Here is a 22,414-nt window from a genome sequence, read left to right as displayed (position 1 = left end):
CTGACTCGGGTAAAGATTATTTAACTGTAAAATATTGTAATACGAGTTAGATATTAAACACAGCAAATGTGTTGATTCGAACTCGAAAATATGCGAAGTCTGTGAATACAGTTTAATATAATTAAATTGTAACGCATATTAGACAACGAGCTTCAACAAATTAATTCATCTTGGTGAATATTGTTTCTCTGACCACGCTGTAGACCGCTAGTCGTGTTTGTAGGTGCACGTATATGCACACCTCTCAGTTTCAGACACACGTCTAACCCTCCTCTAGTAAACCCATTTGGCGTCCCTTACACACTGCTGACCGGAGCATCTGTACATACCAGTTCCTCTGGTTTTGTCACTGACAATGGATGATTTTATAAACAAAAGTATTTGTGGATTATGTTGACAATTGTAAAATATCTTTTATTTTTTAATAGACTTCAAAAAAGGAAGCATTCTCAATAGGATTCGTTCTTTATAGACGAAGTTCATCTGGTGATCCCGTTTTAAGTTTTCCAATATAATTTAATTGAAAAATCTTCGAACCTACGTGTTGAACACATGCATATGTATCAAAAGTAAGTAAGCGGTGTTCAAGGTTCGAGTATTTTCAGAAAATTAATGCTTGAGATTTTATATGCTGATTATGACGAGATGTGTTTCAAAAAAGGTAAATAATTGAATCGAGAAAACGTTTTTTTTATCGATAACTTTTCGATGCCATTGACGAAAAACACTAGATTGTTTATGAGAACCAGACACGTTCCGTAGTCGCTTAATTGCAAATAATAATAATAATAATTCAATATTTAATTCAGGAAATATTCGTCTTGACGCACGGATAGTGAAAAGAGTGGGAGTGAATGAAATGAAGTGGTTTTTGTCCGAGCTGGCGAGTACACTAATGAAGTAACGCGGTTATATTATTTGTGTAATTTTAGAAATGCTGCCGGTTTCCGGAAAAAATCCAAACATTTTATAAACAAATAATCGAAAGTTTGTAACTAGTTAAATTTCAATTCATTGTCGATTTCCTATAATCCGCGAGCAGTTATTTGCTTTTGAATTAATATAATTTTTAACACTATTTCCTTCAGTGAAGAAAAATCTACCTATTTAATTTAATGTTGAATTGTGTATCAAGTAAATTTTTAAGTTTGTAAAAAAGGAAGTTTATGTAAAATCAATTCAAAGTCGAGCAAGAAGTAATAACTATTTCAAGTTGATTTATCAAATGGTAGTGTTGACACCAGAGATAAGTGTAAAGGTAAGATAATCGAAATTACTTGAAGGTTACACTCCCTGAAAATTATATGAGTGTAAACGCGCTTTTGTCGTATTTTAAAAGTAGAGATAAATTATCGCTTACAGACGACACATCAATAACTGTAGAATGTTAGAAAATTTGAGTTTCAAGCCTTATTTTTTGTTTTGGTTTTTTTTGTGAAAAACATTTTTTTAGCTGTTGTAGTTTTTTTATCTGCAAACTCTTTAAATGTTAAAAAGATATTTTCGTTAGTTTTTAAAATACAATTTACAAAGATTTTTTAATTGCGAATTACTGTAATTTGCTTGGTTTTTTGTGTTATTTCCATCTATAAACTTATGAAAAAAATAGTTCATACTTAAATTTATTTATAATCAGGTTATTATGGTTAGTTCGCGCAAGTTCTTGCATAAAATATCTTGATTACATTTTTGAAGGATTATTTTAAAAATGTATAAAAACATATTTAAATGAACCTTTAAATGGGAAGCAACAAAAGGGTTATTTAAATATTGTCATTTTAAAACTCATCAGTGCAGTAATATATACAGGTTATCAACTCAAGATGTTATTTACATATACATAGTTATCTGTAGAGTTGCAAGCCCAAATCTAGTGAATATCTCGTTTAGTATTGTCGGAAATTGGGAAAATTCGCAATTATTATACAAAATATCTTTATCTTTCTTCATCCATTCAAGGTGAACAATTTTGAAATTAGATTTTAGATATTCTCATGAAGATTACACACCAAAAAATCAAGCAGATATCTTACGTGCGTAATGAAGATATTACCATACATTAATAACATTCATTCCGTGGACTGAAGTTATATTAAATTTACTCAATTCTGTATTTGGTTATTTTTCTCTTCTAAGCTAATTATGGTATTACCGCATTGTTGGTCGTTGTTTGTTGTTTGTGCGTGTGTGTGCGCGCGCGCCCCAGCAATCTGGAAATCAGTTGACATTCATCGGCAGTTTGCGAAACTTTCATGTTTCGCAAATGGCCTATATGACGCCTGTGGACACTACACTATTAATACGAGTGCTATTCGGAAAATAACTTCCGATTCGTTATATTAAAAAAACATCAGTTGATAAAATGACAATTTATTATATGCATAGCTACTTTTCTACACAATTGCAGTCAAAATTAAGGCACTTGTCATATTTGTAAATAAGTTTTTGAATACCTCGTCATAAATCTTTGCCGCCTGTGAATTAAGCCAGGTAGTAACACCGTTTTCTACTCTTAGTCAGTTTCAAAACGCTGCGTTGCTAACCATTTCTTCATTTCCGGGAAACGGTGATTATTACTATGATATATTGAAGAAATTGAGAAGGGCCAAACGAAACAAACTACGCGAATGCTTAGTTCAGGCATAGTTTTTCTTCATGATAACGCTCGTTCGCATACTGCTGAACGCACTCAACGCTACATCGACAGTTTCAAGTGGGAGTTGTTTAACAATCATCCGTACAGCCCTGATTCAGGCTTCCAGTGATTACCACCTTTTCCCAAAAATGAAGAAATGGTTAGCGACACAGCGTTTTGAAAATGACGAGTTGAAAAATGGTGTTAACTTCTATTCACAAGCTGATTTACCTGATTTAATTCACAGGCAGCAGCGTTTTATAACCAGGGTATTCAAAAATATCTTTACAGATATGAGTAGATATATATAAGTCCCCTAATTTAGACGACAATTATGTAGAAAAGTAGCAAAAATATGTAGCTGTTAAATATATATAATAAATTATTTGTTTTATCAATTGGTGTTTTATTAATAGTGAATTGAAAATTACTTTCCAAATAGCTTGTAATATTTTTCGCAGCTAGGTAACATTGTACTATTATTTGTTAAAAGACAGACATTGTGTACAGTAAGTGTATAAAATTAAAGTTACATTTTCTATGCCACGCTGTTATGACACCCTCATCACAAAATTTGATGCTAATCGTAAAAAATTTGATTTTAAGATGGCTAAAATTTATTGTCTTGTTTTGAATTCTGAAATTTATTGGTTCTATATTGACATTGAACATTTTTGCTTGCATACATATCATGTTATTCACATGTGCACGGTACTCTGTTACCTGCTAATTTGATTATTCAGAACTCTTTGTATGTCCTTTGAAGTGAGTTAATCTAAAATGTTAAAAAATGTTTCTCTTTATATCTTTTAGTTAATATTTAATCTATCCCATTAGTTTCATTGAAATGTTTTTTTTACTCACAGTAATCAGAGTGATGGTGTTTGATTTCTGGAATGGGTAAAACAGATTTGAAGACAGAAGCTTCCTTCTTATCTCCAATCTCCAATAAATTGTACGAACTGTAAATGAACTTATCCATAATTTGCTATTTAATGGGGTTTATTTATTTTTAATTACAGATTTCAAAAAAAAATATTTCTAATGTGTTTGTATCATTTTGAAGAGTACAGTGTCAGTCGAAATTGTTAAGTAACCAGAAAGCTCGTAATCAATCTTGTTATAGTTAATTAAGAAACCAACACTTTCTACCAAACTGAAGTAGTAAATTGATCATTTCTAAAACACATCAAATTTCAATTGTAATTTCTTTTGGCTCACATCAACATTTTCATTTATAAGTAATTGCTTTGATTAGTCTTCAGTTGTCTTATTTTTGTTGAATGTGATGTCAGCTGGTTGTTTTTCAGACTGAGGAAATATATATTTGATATTAATTCTAAAATTTCATCAGATTGAACATAAATCTTTTCAAAAAGTTCCTTTGTGATTAGATCTTTCCCACTGTATGGTTCCTGAAGCTTTTCACCCCATTGTCAGGAATTACCTGTTGTCATACAAAAAGCCATGAATTTAACAAATTTGAATTACCTGTCAAATTTTTAAAACATTGCATCTAACTGTGTAACAATCTGTGGCTAAGGAAAGGCTATAGATCAGTTTAGTATTGGGCCTTCTGTTGTAAAACTTAGTATTCAATAACTTAATGGATTTTGTTGCTATCTGTATGTGTCAAATACTTTTGAATAACTGCTTACTCGTAGTGATAATTTGGTTCAGTATTTTTGTATTCCAAGGAAATTTATGCATGCATTGTTGTGTGGACATATTCAGGTGTGAGGTTTTGTTTAAAAATACAATTCATCTACCATGTGTAACTGACTTGAGTAAATGTAAGGTAGCCATAACCAAAACTGAAATGTTCTCATGAATATTTGTGAAAAAGTAATTAGTTTTTTTCATATAGAATGTTATTTGTAATGGAAGAAATGCAGCTTAATGTGAATTAAAAAAAAGTGTTCAGGTGTAATTAACATATAAATAAATGTATGAATATTGTGAGTATGTTTTTTAATAACTATAATAAAGCATGAGTTACATTGATCTGTTGTTAATCACTGCTGTTAATCTACCATCCACTGCTGTTCAATTAAAGTTATTTGATGGATTATTCACTAAAGAGTGTAAATTAGGTCAATTGTTGGATTTATTAGATAATTTTGTATTTTTATTATGCTGAACATGCATATCCACTTTCATATCCCTTCTCTTTCCATCTTTACTCCTAGTTCCTCGAGACCTGTATACTGCATTGTAATGCTGTCATACTCTTAGTTTCTTTTTCACACAACTCAGATTAAAAAACAGATATTTTTGATTTTGTTATAAATTTTATGTACTCCAGTTAATTTTCAAAAATCATAAATACCTTTTTTATTATTTCCGTTTATCTTTCTTCAGGAGAGCGTGTGAGCTTGAGCCAATCATGACTTTATTTCCTTCTCTTTTCCTTTCTTCCCAAAGCGACTTCATCTGTTCACTATGTTTTTTTCCTCTTCTCTGTATATTTTCTTCCTATCATTTCTCTTTTTCACTCTTGTTCAATTTTCTGATTTCTAATTTCATCCCTAAACTTCCTTCTGTCCATTCTCCTGAAATGTTTAGTCATTCCAGGTAGTCAGACTTTAACTTACTTGCCTTGACAATGTTGAAAATTTTCTTAGTGAATCTATCTTCACCCATCCTGCATAGGTGTCTGTAGAATTGTACATGCCTTTTCCAAAACTTGTCAGTGATGGAGTCTGTTTTTTCATGTAATTTCTTTGTGGGTTGCTTGATTTTTTGTTCTGTTCTCCAGACTTCCTATATTATTCTGTGAATTTTAGGCATTATGTCTTGGTCCAATTTCCAGAATTCCGTTATAATTTCATCCTTGCCAGGAGCCTCGTTGTTTTTCAATGATTTGATTTTGTTCACAATTTCTTCATGTGGGTGGAATGACTCAGTTTTAAGTATAGGTTTTACAAACCTTAGTTGTTCCAAGGGCGTTTCGCAGTTGAGGAGCATATTGAATATTTGGCTAGAGTTTCATAGTTATTTTCATGTTAGTTTCCAGGGACCTGTCGGGTCATAGGAAGCACAGGCTAGGAGGATGGTAGCCAGCAAGATTTTCTCTGAACGTCTTGTAGAAATTCCAGGTGTTGGTTTTGGTAAAGTCCTGTTCTATTTCTTTCAACCTGTTATTGTCGTAATTGTGTTTTTCTCACTGAATAATTTTGAAGGACGTTTTCCTCACCTCTATGAATTCACGCCACTTTCCTTTGTTTTATGACTATTGAAATTATTCCAGTCTCTAATCCTATCCTCGACAGCTTGATCACATTGATGTTCCACCATCTGTGTTTTCTATTTCTCAAAGGTTGGCCTAATTTTATGGTTTCTTTCAGTTTCTCCGTGATTTCAGACCAGTTCATCGTATCCACCCTGTGGCGTTCATCAGTGATTTTCTTGTTGAGTATTAGATATTCAGGGTCAGTATGGAAAGTCTGAATTATTCTTGTCCGTTTTCTATTGGGCTGAGATTTTACCTTGATTTTGAGTAGGTGGTGGTCAGATTCGAAGAATCCTTTCCTTGTTTTTATATTGAGCACTTCTTTGTCATTTTTCCTGAAGATTGCAATGTGATCAATCTGGAATTCTCTGAGAATTTTATTGGGAGATTTCCATGTCTTAACGTCATACAGGACCTTTTTTATTATTATTTACTATTATTTTTACCCCCCAATGCAACTGTAGAACCTTATAAAGTAGTATTTCAATGTAGGAAGTGTTTGCATTAATGTAATCCGAACTCATTGCCTTCATTTTTATATAAATTTAATGTTACATTTAGATTACTAAGATATTTAGATTATGTTATTTTTATTATTTAAATTAAGTACATTAGTAAGTATTTTGACTTAAACTACATAATCTCAGTTAACTTAGTAATTATTTATTGTATGTTTACTCATAGTCAGCCAAAATTTAGTTATTAGAAACATTTAACAATATTAAAATTAAATGAAACCCCAACTAAAAAAATCCCACATTGCCACAATCTTTACTAATTATGCCAAAATATGTCTATTTTGAGAGTATTACAATAATGTCTGTAATATGAAAGATAAAAAAGAAGGAAACCATATGAGTTCTAATTCTGAGATTCTAGAAATGACTGCAATGGTCACTTGATAAAAATGGTATAAAGATTAAACTACTTTTTTCAAACATAATTTTACTCATAGGATGAAGATAAAGTCTAATAAAACACTCTTGAAAATCACAAATTTTTGTAAAATCAATTTTAAAACCATACATTTAGTTTTTAATATCAGTATATGGTCTTTCTTTTGATTTTTCTTTTAGACCAATTTTCTATGATTTTTCTGAAAAATATGCAGTAATTTAAAATTTTTGTTTTTGTTTACATTTGCATAATTATTTCTTTCAATTACTATATTTGTATTTTATTAACTGTTATAAGTATTTTTGTTTATAAATATTGTTACAAAATTCTATAGTAAATATATTTTTATTTCTATTTTTTTAATGCTGCTATTAATAATAATTCTGTGAAACTAATATGAGTTTCAAACAATTCTGGTTTACACATCTTTTAAAAAATCCAAACATTTTGGATGCATTTGTGTCTGCCATTTTGAAGTTTAAAAATAATTTTGTTTAGTCATTGCCCCTCATGATTTTTGAGACAATTAATTTGGTATCTGATTCATAAAAATTGTGATAAGCAATTAAGATAACAGTCGCTTATGTTAACTATCTTTTGTCATAATAGGTGAAATTAAAAAAGTACAATTCAAGTAAAAATACATCAAACTTCAACAATTAAATTGAATGAATAAAATTATAAATGTCCAAAGTTTTCCTACATACACAGATTATTGAAAGGAAATGAGTGTGATGTTTCAAAAAATAAGTACCAAAATATTTATATCTTTTGATAATTTTCAATTTTATATTTTACTAGCTGACCCGGCAATGGTTTGCGATTGCTAGATTTGAGTATATATATACATATATGCACAAGTAGATTAAATGAACACGATTGAAAGTTTGATAAAATTAAAAAACTGAACATTACGGAATTCACAAAATTTAACCTTTCAGTTTATCTATTTTCCCTTTTCACCCATTTCCCCTTTTATCCAGTTCTCTTTCTCTTGTTTCCCCCTCCTCTTTTTCCCTATTTGCCCCTTTTACCTATTTATTCTCTTCTTCCTTGTTTCCCCTTTTTCCATTTCACCTTTTTCCAATTTTTCCTATTTCCACTTTTTATTTTTTACATTTTTCCCTTTTTCCTGCGCATAAATCGGTCCAGTAGTTTTTTAGTCTATAGACTAAACACACATACAAACATTTTGACACGCATACATACATTGTATTTTATATATATAGAAGAATTTATATATAGAAGTCTATAGAAGAAGAATATATATAGAAGTCTGTTTGTATATCTGTTTGTTTTGTAAATTATATAAACGTAACTAATATATTTTCTGAATATGAGCCAAATCGTTCCATAAATACAATTTTTCAAAATATCTTGACTACAGCACCACCTAGTGGATCCAAATTAATTCAGAAACCTTCGCGGGCATGCGCACAACATCTCGCCAAGGTTTTATCACAGTCAGATGAATGGTATAGGTATGCATATGGGACAAACAAATATTAAGGTCAAAATATAAATAGAAATTATTAATTTTTGTGATTATATTTGTTATTAATGTAACATTTTGTCTTATTTTACAGAACTCCCAGAGAAGCCGATACTGTTACCACCATTTGTGGATTCTGCACATAAACAGTGTTACCATTTAACAAGGAAGGGTCGTAGTGTTACTGATAGAGTAGTATGTGTACTTGGATTTGCATGTCCTGATATTACTTATTCACCTGCTGTTTATCCGATCGCAGCTTTACTTCTTCATTTTATGTCAGGTAATGTTGAAGTGATGTATTTCTGTTATTTTTTAATCCTGTAGAAAATGTATTACTTTATGATGTAAATTTGTACATTTGATCTGTATAATTATATGACCTTTTTTATTTATTTCACGATTTATCATTTCATGCCATGATGCCATTTTTCTATAATCTGTGTATATCTTATCAGCCCAAAGATATTTTAATTCTCAGTAATACTATCTGTTATTATACAAAAAAAAAAAAAAAAAAATTAGACAACAACAGGATATTCTATATCTTTTTTTGTTTTATTTTTTATTTTTTTGTGTGTATGTATAAAAATGATCTGTTTTTTGTCTCTTCCCTTCAGAAGCAGACTCAGTGGGGGATGATTTTTTTTTATAAAACATGTCTTAGAGACTTCAATGAAGAATAGAACTTGTCAAAAAGTATTAGTAAAATTCTTAGAAAATTAATGTAATTAAAGTCAATAAAACCAAATAAACTTTTTAAAAATTCATTTTTATTGAATACTAAACAGAAAATTCAAAAACATTTTCACTACAAATGGTGAATTAAAAGGTAGTCCTAGTTTTTTCAGAATAATTTTATAACAACTATTTTATTAACTTGCAATTGCACTTTATTACATTTGTCACTTAAAATGTCCTTTTCCAGTTTCAATGCAGATTTCATGTTGATTTATGAATGGCTTCTTCAACACTCTGGAATTTTTTATTTGTTGGGCAGCAAACATGATTCTGAGTAAAAGTTTATTTTTATTCTTGGATCTTTCAGGATACACCAATGCCTTCATGTGACCCCATATAAAATATAAAGTGTTCCATATGAGAAAATATGAAGGTTTGAAATCAGGAGATAGGGCTCATCGTACATGTCTTCTTCATCCATTGTACCACTTCTGAAATGTTACGTTGAGATCATGAGCTACATATTGGTCAGAGTAAGTTAGTGCTTCATCTTGCTGGAAGTGCTTTAGCAGAAAGGCATTCTCTAAAAGCCGAACAAGCTGATTTTGAAGGAAATTTAAATAGTCATCCCCAGAGAGTCAATGAATGACATTAGTTGTGATCAAAATATCCTCTATTATACCTCACCTGACACTTATTGAAGAACAATGTTGGAAGTTTGATTCCGAGATTTTGTGAGGATTGCCATCATTCCAAATGTATTGTTAATACCACATTATATGTAAAGATTGCTTTGTCAGTGAAGAGTATACACTTGTCTAAAGCATTACTTTCCAATAACCATTGGCAATAATTGATTCTCTGAATGTAATCACAATCTTACTGATAGATGTTGATCACATTGATACTATATATATGAAGACCTTCATTCATGGTGCTAATGGCTGGATAATTTTCTGCACATGCTAATATGCAGAATTTGCAATTGTGCAGATAATTGTTGCGTGATTCTTGGTGTAGGATTATATTCACTGTATTATGTCTGTTGATGTTTATTTAATTCCTGTTCTAAATTTACTATGCATGACTTTTTTTCCCTGTTTTCTACGAGTGTTTGTCTGTTGGAAAAAACTCAATTAAGAAATCATAAAGATTTCTCAACAGCTCTTGTAGCTTTACTTTCGCAGTTCTCAGATAAAATGTATGTCTAGGTATTATTTGTTTGAAAATTTATATAGCATTTTTCAGTGTTATTGTTCCAAATCACTAACAGTAATTTTAACAATATAAAGTATAAATAGTTTAGCAAAATCATTAATAAAGATACTCTCTTCTAACTTTCATTTTACATTGAAGTTTAATGTAATTGATTTGAATTTAATACAGTAGCGCTTAAAAAGTTAACTTATGACATGTTATGGAATGAAATATTGATCAGTAATATTATGTTGGTTATTGTTTTTAGCAGCTAAACAATGCACCACAAGACAAATAAAAAAATAGATACAGTATTGTAGACCTTTTTACTCACTTAAAATTCAAGATTTTCAGAATTTGGTTGTTATTTTTTTCAATAAAAATTATTTTTTAAAAGTTTAATTTGGTTTTTATTGGACTTTAATTAAACTAATTTTATTATATTTAATTCTATACACATTTTGTTTTAGTTTTATTTGGTTTTTGGTGTCTAAATAAATTAATTTATACCAAACCTAAGTGTCCTTTTGGATTTTACAAACATTTTCCTACAAACTATCAAAGATATAGCTCTGAGAGCCATTTTTTTTTTTTTTTTTAATTTTTCAGGTAAGATTAAAATTAACCTTGCCCAATAATTTGTATCTGTTCACAGTTTTAATATAGGATTATTGCCTTGACGACAGAAGAAATCTGAGCTTAATCTTTCGCTAACCATAACTTGAAAATGAAGTGTTGTTTATATTTTTATGAACTTTTCATAATTTTTATAAGACAAATATTTTTTGTGTTGTATGTATGTATGTATGTATGTATATATTACATAAAAGTTATGAGCTTCACCTGATTATTATACATTAATATTATTTTTTACATACATTAATTCATTAAAAAGATGATTAATGAAAAATATTGAATACAAGGAAGTAAAAAGAGAATACATTTTGACAGTTTTTAAATGTTGTTTAGTAGTTAAGGATAATGTGAAATTTACCCATTTGGAGAAACATAATCAAACTGTAGATCAAAAGTGAAATTTGTACTGCCATTTATGTTAGCACTATATTACAATTATACTCAATAAAAGAAGATACATATATTTTTATTATATTTTTGAAATTTAAATAAAATGACATTTTAGAAAATAAAATTAAAAAAATAATTTTAGAATTATTAATATATTTTAATAAAATAAAAAAATAAATAAAAAAAAAAAAACAGGTATTCAACACAGCATTGTATGTTTAAATAAAATTACTTCAAGAAATTGTTATGATCCTAACCCAAAGATAATTTGGCATTGCAATTTATTATTTGCCACCAGGGATTATATCAGTGTGCAATTACTACAAAATTATTATAAATGTCATATGTAATGTTTATTATTATTTTAATACTTGCTTATAGTTCTATTTGCCACCTAATATCATTTAAGATTTTATTCTTATTGATATACCTTGATGTCTAATGAACTGTGATGACCATCACATGACTTCCTCTTTCTTTATCTGTCTCCCTCCCTCTCTTTCTTTCTAGTTGGTGTATGTGAGTGTGCACTGTGTGCGTTTATAAGTTCAGTAAGTATTTATTGGCATTGATTCAAAATAACTGTTGGCAACAGTAAATTACATCTGCTGTCAGTATACCCTTTGTATTATATTATTCCCTGTTTAAATTAGTTTGAATTGTTTAGTCTAAGGAATAATTATATGCCAATTTTCTTTATTTTGTATAATTTTTTTCCTAATTTTGTTTCTCATTTATAAATCATTGCTGTAATTCATTTGTTCATTAAATTTATCAACTATCATCATAATCATCAATATTAGTGATGTTGATACATTACAGCTTACTTATAAGTAACAGTTGGATGTGGTCAAAACATAGTGTTCAGTTCTAAATATCTTCTACATGCAGCTGAATTCCTTAAAATTTTTAAGCTAAAGTTTTTCTTATTTTTAATGGGTATTGATTTATTTTAATAGATGTGTACTTGTTATTTCATCTTGCCCATTTAGTTAAATATATGTATATTTTATCTTGTTTCTTTAACGATTTCATTAATTTTTTTTTTGTATCTGCATTGCTGTAGTAAACATGCCTAATTATAAAATCTTAAATACTTACTACAACTGATTAACACCTTATGCTAGATATTATGTATCATTACACCCAATAGTTGGTTATTATATACCTAATTATTATTTACGATTAGTTATTAACCCTTATTATTATTTCTTTTTCATTTTTTATTTCTCTGCATTTTTCAAAATTACTCAGATTTCGTGAATCAGATACATGAATCGCTTGAAAAAAATTCTAATCTTTTCCTCAGTGTAATATTTTTTCTTCATTGCAATACTTTCAGTCAGTTACAATAAACTAACAAGTTGACTTAACAGTTAAACAGTAATTTAATATATCTCCTACCACTGGCTGTAATTAACATCAGGTTCTTATTACAGCCATAAAATTACGCTAGTTAGCATATTAATACCAAAGTTTGATATTTTAGGGCATTATTCTTGAACCAACCCATTCTTCTGACAGGCTCTTCTGACAGGTTTCTTCTTGGGATGATTGTTTTCATTACTTACACTTTTTCCTTTTCTGATAAAAATACTCTTATTGAGGCCAAATTTAGTTTTATATACTTAAAAATGTAAACAACAACTTATCCTTGATTTTTTTTAATGGAATTTTACATGTGACACATGAGTAAATATGTTTCAAGCATTGAAAGCTAATTGGAATTCAATAAAGTAAAAAAGAACATAGAACAGTATATAAGTAAATACAATTTATATATATTAACATCAGAGTCACAGGAATGGGCAGCCTGGGACAGTATAAGACAATTTATGTTTTAATTGTACTTAACATCTGTTATAGCCAACTATAATCACAGAATAAAACATATAACACATATTTTTATGGTCATGTATCAAAAACAATAAGTGTGTAAAACTTAAGTGATACGAAAAACAAGAACTTTTGAAATGAGTTGTAGCACCCATATACACTTGGCAGCACTGCTTTATGTAGAGGCAACCTTGTCACTCAGTCATCATGGAGCAGTGGAACAGTCAACAGTTTGCTTTCACTATAAAAATGTTATACACAACCAACAATAGTTTGGAAGGTGCACAGAGGGAATTCCGATCACATTACAATTTAGGACATGTTCCATCAAAACACACCATAAAAACGTGGATTATAAACTTTGAAGAGAGTGGATTGGCTCTCAAAAAGAAACTAACAGGATGACCAAGAAGTGCTCGTACTCCACACAATATTCAGGGTGTATGTGTTTCAGTTGAACAGAGTCCACGTCATTCAATTCATAAACAAGCAGTTGTGGTCAGTTTGTCCCGAGAGAGTGTTTGCCGAATTTTTATTTCAATTTAAAATTTCATCCTTACAACTTACAGCTCATGCAAGAACTGAAGGAGAACAATCACCAGTACCACTTTGATTTCTGTCAAAAAATTGTGACCAACATTAACAAGGACAATGAATTTCATGACAAACTGGATGTCAAATGAGGCATGTTTCCATCTCACAGGTTACATGAACAAGCAGAACTATCGTTACTGGGCAGACAGTAATTCCAGTGAAATCCATGATTGCCCTTTATACAGCAGCAAGGTAGGGTGTGGATTTTTGTCACATGGGGTCATCGAACCATACTTTTTTGAAAATTAGGACCAGATCATGACTACTGTCACTTTGGATCAGTATGTTCACATGCTGTAATTTTTTGTTACACTGCATTGACCAATTTACCACACCACCACGAAGCTTGGTTTCAACAGGATGTATGATGTCGCTCGCACATTGCAAGGCAATCAGTGGCAATTATGCAAGAATTATTTGGCAACTGTGTCAACTCCCTGCCCTATGTCACTATTCGGTGACATTCCCGGGCCCCCAAGACCCCACCGTATTTGTCAGTTTGTGGGGATATCTTAAGTGTATGGTCCATAAGAGTTGGCCAAAGATACTAGGTGAATTGAAACAAGCAATTCAAGACAAACTCTTTGGCATCCCACCTAAGATATTGCAGTGAGCAATGAAGAATCTCAAAGGCAGACTGGCAGAGTGCATAAATAGAGGAGGATGCGACTGTCTACCTGATAAAATTTTCAAAAACTGATATTAGGTATTTTGTTAATTTGATATTTTGTAGCGTTTTTTATATATTTTTTAATTGTTATGATAAGATTTCTATTAATAAATTTCTTTTGCATTTTTCAAAAGTTCCTGTTTTTTTTTTGTGTCAGTCTGTATTTTGCAGATGAATAAAAAAAGAATAAGTGTAACAAATAACAAAGGATGTAAAAAATAAAAATATGTGGCTATAAATTAAATATGTTTTCTTTATGATAAAAAAAAATCAGATACTTGATATTTTAAGTTAATAAGTGAACAAGAAAATAATTTAATGGTTCTTATTTTTAAGTAAATGTTAATAAAAAAATAAAATAATGAATGCTTTTATGACCTGTTTTCAAAATTTGTATGAAACAAGCTAGGCAACAAATAAAGACAAGCAGTTAGATTGTATTTTACAATCTAATTGCCCCCTAATTTCCCCCTAATCAGGGGGGGGAACTTCCCCTTTTTTGTTAACATTGCATACCAGTTTGTATAATTTATCTATCTATCGCTTCCTCACCTGCACTGCGCAGTAATGCTGCAGGTATTCTGTCTATTCTAGGAGCCTTTTTGCCATTCAGATCTTTTAATGCTCTCTTAAATTCAGATCTCAGTATTGTTTCTCCCCTTTCATCCTCTTCAGCTTCCTCTTCTTCCTCTATAACATTATTTTCTAATTGATTTCCTCCATATAACTCTTCAATATATTCCACCCATTTATCGACCTTTCCTTTCGTGTTATAAATTGGTGTACCATCTTTGTTTAACACATTATTAGATTTTAATTTATGTACCACAAATTTTTTTTTAACTTTCCTGTATGCTCCATTTATTTATCCAATGATCATTTCTCTTTCCACTTCTGAACACTTTTTCTTAAATCGACTCTTCTTTTGCTAGTTTGCACTTCCTGTTTATAGTATTTCTTAATTGTCAGTAGATCCTTTTACTTTCTTCATCACTAGCATTCTTATATTTTCTACGTTTATCCATCAGCTGCAATATATCCTCTGATATCCAAGGTTTTCTTCTAGTTCTCTTTAAATCCCAATCTACATTTCATTATCAGTAAATTATGGTTGCTATCAATGTCTGCTGCAGGGTAAGCTTTGCAATCAATGAGTTGATTTCTAAGTCTTTGCTTAACCGTGATATAATCTATCTGATACCTCGCTGTTTCACCTGGTTTTTTCCAAGTGTATATTCTTCTTCTATTATGATTTTTAAACTGGGTGTTGGCAATAACTAAGTTATACTTCGTGCAAAACTCAGTAAGTTGGTCCCCTCATTCATTCCTTTTGCCCAGTTTGTATTCACCCACAATATTTCCTTCCTTGCCTTTTCCAGTGCTTACATTCCAATCTCCAACTACCCCATGCTTAACCTCAACTTGTGAAATTTCCTGCTTCACTGCATCTTGAAGAGATTCTGGTGTTAGCAGAAGTCCCTCACACAGTCTTTGAGTAGCATTGGCAACCACTGTGTGCACCTGACGATCCGAAAGTCTTCCTACCATACCGCGGTCCCTAACACCTTAAAGGACTGATCCCACATCAGTACGAGCAAGAACAGATGGTTGCTGGCAACGTCATCTCTAAGTACTTCCCCGGTGCACTCCCCCTAATTCCAGCACCCATCCAGTATCGTCAGGTCCAGGACAGACGCGTGTCCTCTCGCCACATAAGTGGGTGTCCCATCATTAAGACAATAAAGTCCCAGCTGGTTCATTACCTCATTGAGGACCTCCTCCCGTTTCTCAATGTAGCTGCTACCAGCCTCCACAGATTTACGATTAAAATCCCCCTTGATAACAACTCTCCGGGTTGCCTGGGATATCATACCCTGTAGCCGATCCATGTTATCCCCATACTGGGCAAGATCACAATTCAGGGATATATATCTGCCTGTGAGAATAGCTCCGGCGATCTCTACTTAAATCAGACCCTCACCAATCTCAAACAGCCGCCAACCCAGACTGCCCCTGACTACAGTCTGTCCTAGCTATGGCTACATCGCCCCTCTCATCAACACACCACGTCTTCCCAATGACTGACCTATTAGGCTCTGTGACCACTACAAAATCGACATGATGCCATTTCGCAGTCTCCTCCTCGACCAGGTTATGAGATGGAGAACATTTGTTAATATTAGCCAACAGGAGCTTGATCATTTCTCGGATGCATGGCACTTCAAGCCTCCGGTGCCCTAAATTCTATTTCTTATGATCTTTGTACAAGTGGACCTAAAATGCCCGTCTTTGCCGCAATTGAAGCAATCTTTACTCATGTCTTATCCTACACAGTGAGCAGCCTTGTACCTAATGGCCCAACACCTGTGGCAACTTTCTGAATCAACGCTAAGGACAACCCAGCAGGACACCTAGCCGATTTAATCCTTTCGCCTTTACACTATAAATCCGTTGCTTTGGAAGGGACCAACGTCCCTTCCAACGGGCAAGTCTCCATGCCTGTTGCCAATCGGAGAGCCGTCACTGTGGATAAGGCGTCAATATCTTTAATGCATATTCTCTTGAGGCGAGCCCTGCTCATACAGGTGACGTTAACACTTCGATACCTTCCACTATCTTCCTCTGGAACTCCTCTGCCTCTTGATTTTCCGCTCCTCATGGACAAAATCTCGGGGTGATCACCCCCGAGAAAGCTGCGTGGAAGCAATTCCGTGCAGCTTTTGCCCTGATATTTGACAGCGACGGTCTTAGACGGTGGGCCCGGGATCCCCTCAGCTGACTTGGCCCTCTGGGGGCCCTGCTCAAGAAAAACACCCATTTTAGGGTTCTTTCTCCTCCCAGAGTACTCCAGAAACTTCATGACCATGGCGCCCAGTCTATCTCTTGGCGCCCCAAATTGAAGAGCTATTGAAGAGCTCAAACAGATTACCAATGCCGCAGAACAAGTTCTCAGCCATGTATCTCTCATCCTGAGAGGAGTCGATAACTAGCACATATAGTGTGCTATTATCCTTCTCAATCCCCTCACCCATGAGGAATTTGGTGGACGAGCTGTAAGCCAGCGGTTGTCCAACCCTCAGCCTGTCTTTATCCACCAACTTTTTTACTTCGGGAATTCTTCTTAAAACTCTTGGCGCAAAGGGATTCCGCTGCTCTCCGAACTTACTTAAATGCCTCCTTCGGCCACTGCCTGGTGATTAGTCCCACCACTTTGTGATTTTCAACACCATTCTCAAGGAGTTATAATACATCTTTTTGGTGCCCCCATGGTCATTTTGGGTGGCCGTCTCCTGGGTGGGGAGATCCAATTTCCTTTCAGACAAGGCTGCCTTAAATCCTGTTACCTAGATAACCAGCATAGATAGCTCAACTTCCGTATGCTTGATCTCATGTTTTGTATTTTTGTCTATTATCTTATGAAGAACACCAGTGAGCTCTTCAAGTCTACCCCTATCAGGGACACCAATTAATTATCCGACTCTCTCTCTCTTCTGTTTCTGTGGTGGGTAGACGTCTCTTCTTTCTACTGTCATCCCTGCCCTTCCGCACACTTTGTTGGCTCAATGCCGGTGCCAACTTCATATTGTCCGGCTTGGACGATATCGCTGTCTCGACATTACTGCTAGCAGACGCCGTATCCGACTTCGCAGGTGAACGCCCGAGCGTCCTCCTCGGTTCAACGGGTTCGTTAGCACCATAATATCTTCTTTTGGAATTTTTCGACTCCTGATTAGAGATAAAAACTCTGTCAACCTCAAAACGGAGATAGTGCCTTAAATCCCGTAGTTTGACACCCCACTTGCCTATTTTCGGGGGGGGGGAGAAAATGTATCCCTGCAAATCCAGAGTCAGATTTGGAGGGGAGGGTCGAAAGATGGATGGTCCGGATCGGTAGATTGTAAAACCAAAAGATTTTACAATCAGAGGTTAATAGTTATTAATAAATCAGTATATTTAATTTAAAAAAAAAATATCTGTATATGAAGTCAGATTTGAACCGGTGTGTGCATGGTTATGGATCCGACATGTTCTCATTTACACCATACATCTACTTGAACGACATGAAACAAAATTAATATATAAAATAATATAAAATGCTAAGGAAATATTTAGGGCCATTTTACTTGAGTATAATTGAATACTGCATTAGTATTTTGTGATGAAGCCACGTAAACAGTGTACTATTCACACATGCAATATGATTCAAATCGGGGTCCCAAAGCCTGTGTCTTCCCCTTAGCTACAGTAATATGGATCTTAGGTCTCTTATACCGATTTAAAAAAAGATCTTTATAGTTATAGGTCAAGGAAAAAGGTCTCTTAGTTATTTTCTTTCAGAATTAGAAATAATTTTCTTACAAAAAAGAATTTTTTTTTACACTTTTTGTCCTCCAAAGAATTGGAGGATCGTATCTAACTTTCAAATGAAATAAGTTTAAGTGAAATGCAGCAAAAAATGTGTATATCTAATTTAATAAGGAAGTCATGTAGTGTCCACATCAGATTCTTTTTTTCAATTTTGAGAGTACAACTTTTATTCCAATTTTGAGGTTTTACAATTGATTTTAAAAGTAATTTACAGATACACTTCATTTTTAACTGGAAAATAACAAATCTTGAAACTTTAAAGTTGTATTAATCTTTTAACGTCAATATATTTGGAATGTAGATCTTATATTCACAATTATCTGTTTTATGCAATCCAATCTTGGTTTTCCTCTACATTTTCTTTCCTCTTGCGCATCTCTTATCTCAAAGTTAACTAAACCTGAACTCTTAAAATAGGTTTATCATTAAGATACTTACATTTACTATTTTGATAGTTTACTGCTAAAATTTTTTTTCTTCCCATTCATCAAAATACCTTTTCATTAAAGTTTTATCAACCCAATCTTCCCTTCATTTTCATTTTCTACATCCTCCTGTAATACCAAACATTAGAGTTTATTATTTTCCTTTCTGTTTTTCTTGTCCATATTTCACTACCATTAAGTGATATACTTTATACAGCTATTTTCAAAAATGTTTTTCTAATTCTTGTTTTTTCATACTTAATAAACAGATGGTATAATAATAATAATTTTGTTTTGTCTTTAAAATGTTCCATATTAACCATATTCAAAAATATTTAATTTCTAACTAGATAATCTAAGGCCTTTAGACTGTGTTTATTTTCAAAACCAGCAAATTAAAATAAGAAATTACCTGACAACAAAAATATCACAAAAAATAAAATCACAGTAGATACTTTGTTACAGAGATGAAATGACTGAAAAATTACTGTATTTTTTGGTCCCTTAGGCACCAAAATAAGGAAATAATAAGGAAAATAAAGAATAATGAAATTAATTATATTGATCCTATATCTCTTCTAAGAAACTACATATATTATGTGTAAGAATTTAATTATCTATATATGTTGAAAACAGGGAACAAATGTGATATGTTATTAAAGTAGGAGGGACAGAAGAGTTTGTTTCATGTCAGTGGATGTAAAGTAAGCAACTGATAAGATCATTAGCTAAAAAATACCAACACATAGTGTTGCTAAAAGTAACACAAGTAGTTATTTTTAAAATTTGAATTTCATTGATATCATTTTAATGATTAACCAATTAATTAGATGTCCTTTAACTATTAGTATTTTATCTTTATTTCACATTGTTTTATTTTTAAGATGCTTTTCAAAAAAAACTATATCAGTTTATCTGATATAGTTTCCTATGTAAACCTATGTTTTTTCCATCAAGTGTGAATATTTGCTAGCTGCTGTTTAAATTATGTATGCAATACCTCTGTAATCATTACCAAAGATTTTGATTTAAAACATTTTGTTTTTTTCATTTCTAGTATATAAGTTAATATAATTTCCTAATTTGAGGTCTGTAATTTAATATTTCTTTGTTTTTGTAGAAGAAGAATGTTATAACAGTCTTGCTACGTTGGTCGCATCCAATAAAGATAAAGTATTTGTAACACAGACAAAACTCTTGTATGAAGTCACATGGAAAACTGTCATGCATATTGCCAAGAAGCATGTTGTAAGTTCATTTTAAATTTTATTATTTTACGCAATTAAAATTTTCTTGGCTTACAATCTATATTTATAGTATTTGATGAACTTGTTACTCAGCTTTTGTGTAAATTTTAATACACAAACTTCAACTATAAATGTTAGAATAATATTCTGATGTAATCACCTGTAATTTTAATAAATTTGTGACTATGATAAAAAATTAATTTAATATTTTTCTTTACTTTATATATTGATTAACAGTTCAGTTAATAAAATGAGACTTAAGAATTTTTCAGTAACATATTATGATTAATTTTTTAATACCTTTTGCAGCTCATTTATTTCATTTTTATGCATTAGGCCAAATTTTTTAAGTAGTTGGTAATTTCATAAGTTACATGAAAATTGTTAAAATAACATAATATTGATTGTACAAAAGGAATAAAGATTGGATCAGTTTAATTTAAAACTTTAACTTTGTCATGACAAACTGAACCAAGTTCTGTAATAAAACATTTTTAAAACCTACTTTGTTAGCCTAATTTGATGCAAAAACATATACATGAACATCCCAGAAATAGAAACGCTTTTCATTATTAAAAACAAGCTAAATTACAACTAAGTATTACAAGAACATTTCAGAAATCAAACATTGAAAATTACTACAAAACAAAATTATTTTAAATTTCAAAACAAATACAGGTGTACAAAAAAAAATATTGGGGTTCTAAATCTATTTAATATCTCTTAACATTAACTTAGTTAAAAATCAGAAATAAAATGAAAAAACAACTCTTACAGTTTTTCCGTACAAGTATTCAATATGAGCACCTTTCGTAAGCAGCACACATCATTTGATAGGAGAGTTCATTCCATACTTTAACCAGGATATACGTTCAGAGTGAGGAGACACACCACCTTGTTGTCTAAAAAAATCCTCTGCTCCATCTTGCAGTTGAGGAAAACGTCATGTACATAGTATATCCAAACAAGCAATTCCTGTAATGCTTGCTTCAGCAAAAAAGAATGGCTTGTAAGCTTTCCATCGTGATATTAGAGAGAAAAAATTTAATTTTGGGAAGACTGTTTATAATGTAAGAGTTCATGGGGATTTTCTGACCACCAGATACTCATGTTATATGTGTTAACTTTTCCACTTAGTTGAAATGTTGATTCATCACTAAACATAAAGTGATCAAGAAAGTCATCTTCATGCTGCATTTTGATTATAAAGTTGTGGCATGCACAGCATAGTATGTAGGCTTCAAAGTCTGTAACAGTAATAACTTTTCCAAGAAGTGAAGGTCATTAAGAAAGATATTAAGACCTGTTTGAAGATCTCAGAAAGCTAGCTTGAACTTGATTAGTATATAACAAAAATTAGTAACCTGAAAATGAAATTCCTTGTCCAATTTCACACCCAATCAATCTTTTGAGCTTTAAGGTCTCTTTTACTATGTTTACTAATTCTTCTACTTATATGCTGGTTTCAGCAGAAACTACTGAGAGCTTATAAATGGTATAGCAAATGCTAATTTCTTGCATCATACCATTTTCTTGAAAAATTTCTTTAAGTTTATTAATTGTGTTTGAAACGTATTAAAAATACTGATACTCATAATGCAACTTTATATACCTTCAGCTATGGGGTTATTTTTAACGATAAACATTTTTTTAGATTTGAATTATGAATTAGGTTTAGCACATTTTGAATTTATTAAAATTTTAATTTAACTGTAATACTCAGAATATTTTTTCACCCTGCCCATTTATTCACTCACAAGTTTTCCTGATATTTTTTATGATTTGAAATTATATAAGAAAATTCTTATATATGATGGTGTACCCTTTCTGTTGAGATCCAAAGTATTCTTAATTAGACAAGAGAAAGCTGAACCTTAATTTACATCCGCAAGTAAAGCCTTCAGCCTTTAGACAAGCCCACCTTTATTAGTTTCCATATTTAAAATAACTAACTAATTTATAATCACCATTGTAATCATGTTAAAGTTAACTTACAATATACATTTCAACATTACAATTGTTCAAAAGAAATCCCTTCTTAACTAGCCTGTTTTTTGTCAACCCTATTTTAAGTGCACCCAAGTTAAACATCATATTGCTTGAGGCATTTACTC

The 22,414-nt window shown here is 31.6% G+C and overlaps 1 protein-coding gene across 3 annotated transcripts in view; it reads left to right on the top strand.

The window, feature by feature from the left end:
• The window catches only part of sky (GTPase-activating protein skywalker), a 260,488-nt gene that overhangs the window by 154,893 nt on the left and 83,181 nt on the right, over positions 1-22,414 (top strand). For all 3 annotated transcript variants that reach the window (XM_075357069.1, XM_075357070.1, XM_075357071.1), the window contains 2 exons: positions 8,351-8,539; positions 20,174-20,301. In XM_075357069.1, the coding sequence (XP_075213184.1) occupies positions 8,351-8,539; positions 20,174-20,301 (317 nt within the window). The remainder of the gene's footprint in view (positions 1-8,350; positions 8,540-20,173; positions 20,302-22,414) is intronic.

This window comes from Lycorma delicatula, chromosome 2, assembly GCF_047948215.1.
Source record: "Lycorma delicatula isolate Av1 chromosome 2, ASM4794821v1, whole genome shotgun sequence".
NCBI classification, from domain to species: Eukaryota; Metazoa; Arthropoda; class Insecta; order Hemiptera; family Fulgoridae; genus Lycorma; species Lycorma delicatula.
Note: the sequence above shows the minus strand (reverse complement) of the source record. Positions and strands in the feature narration are given on the sequence as shown.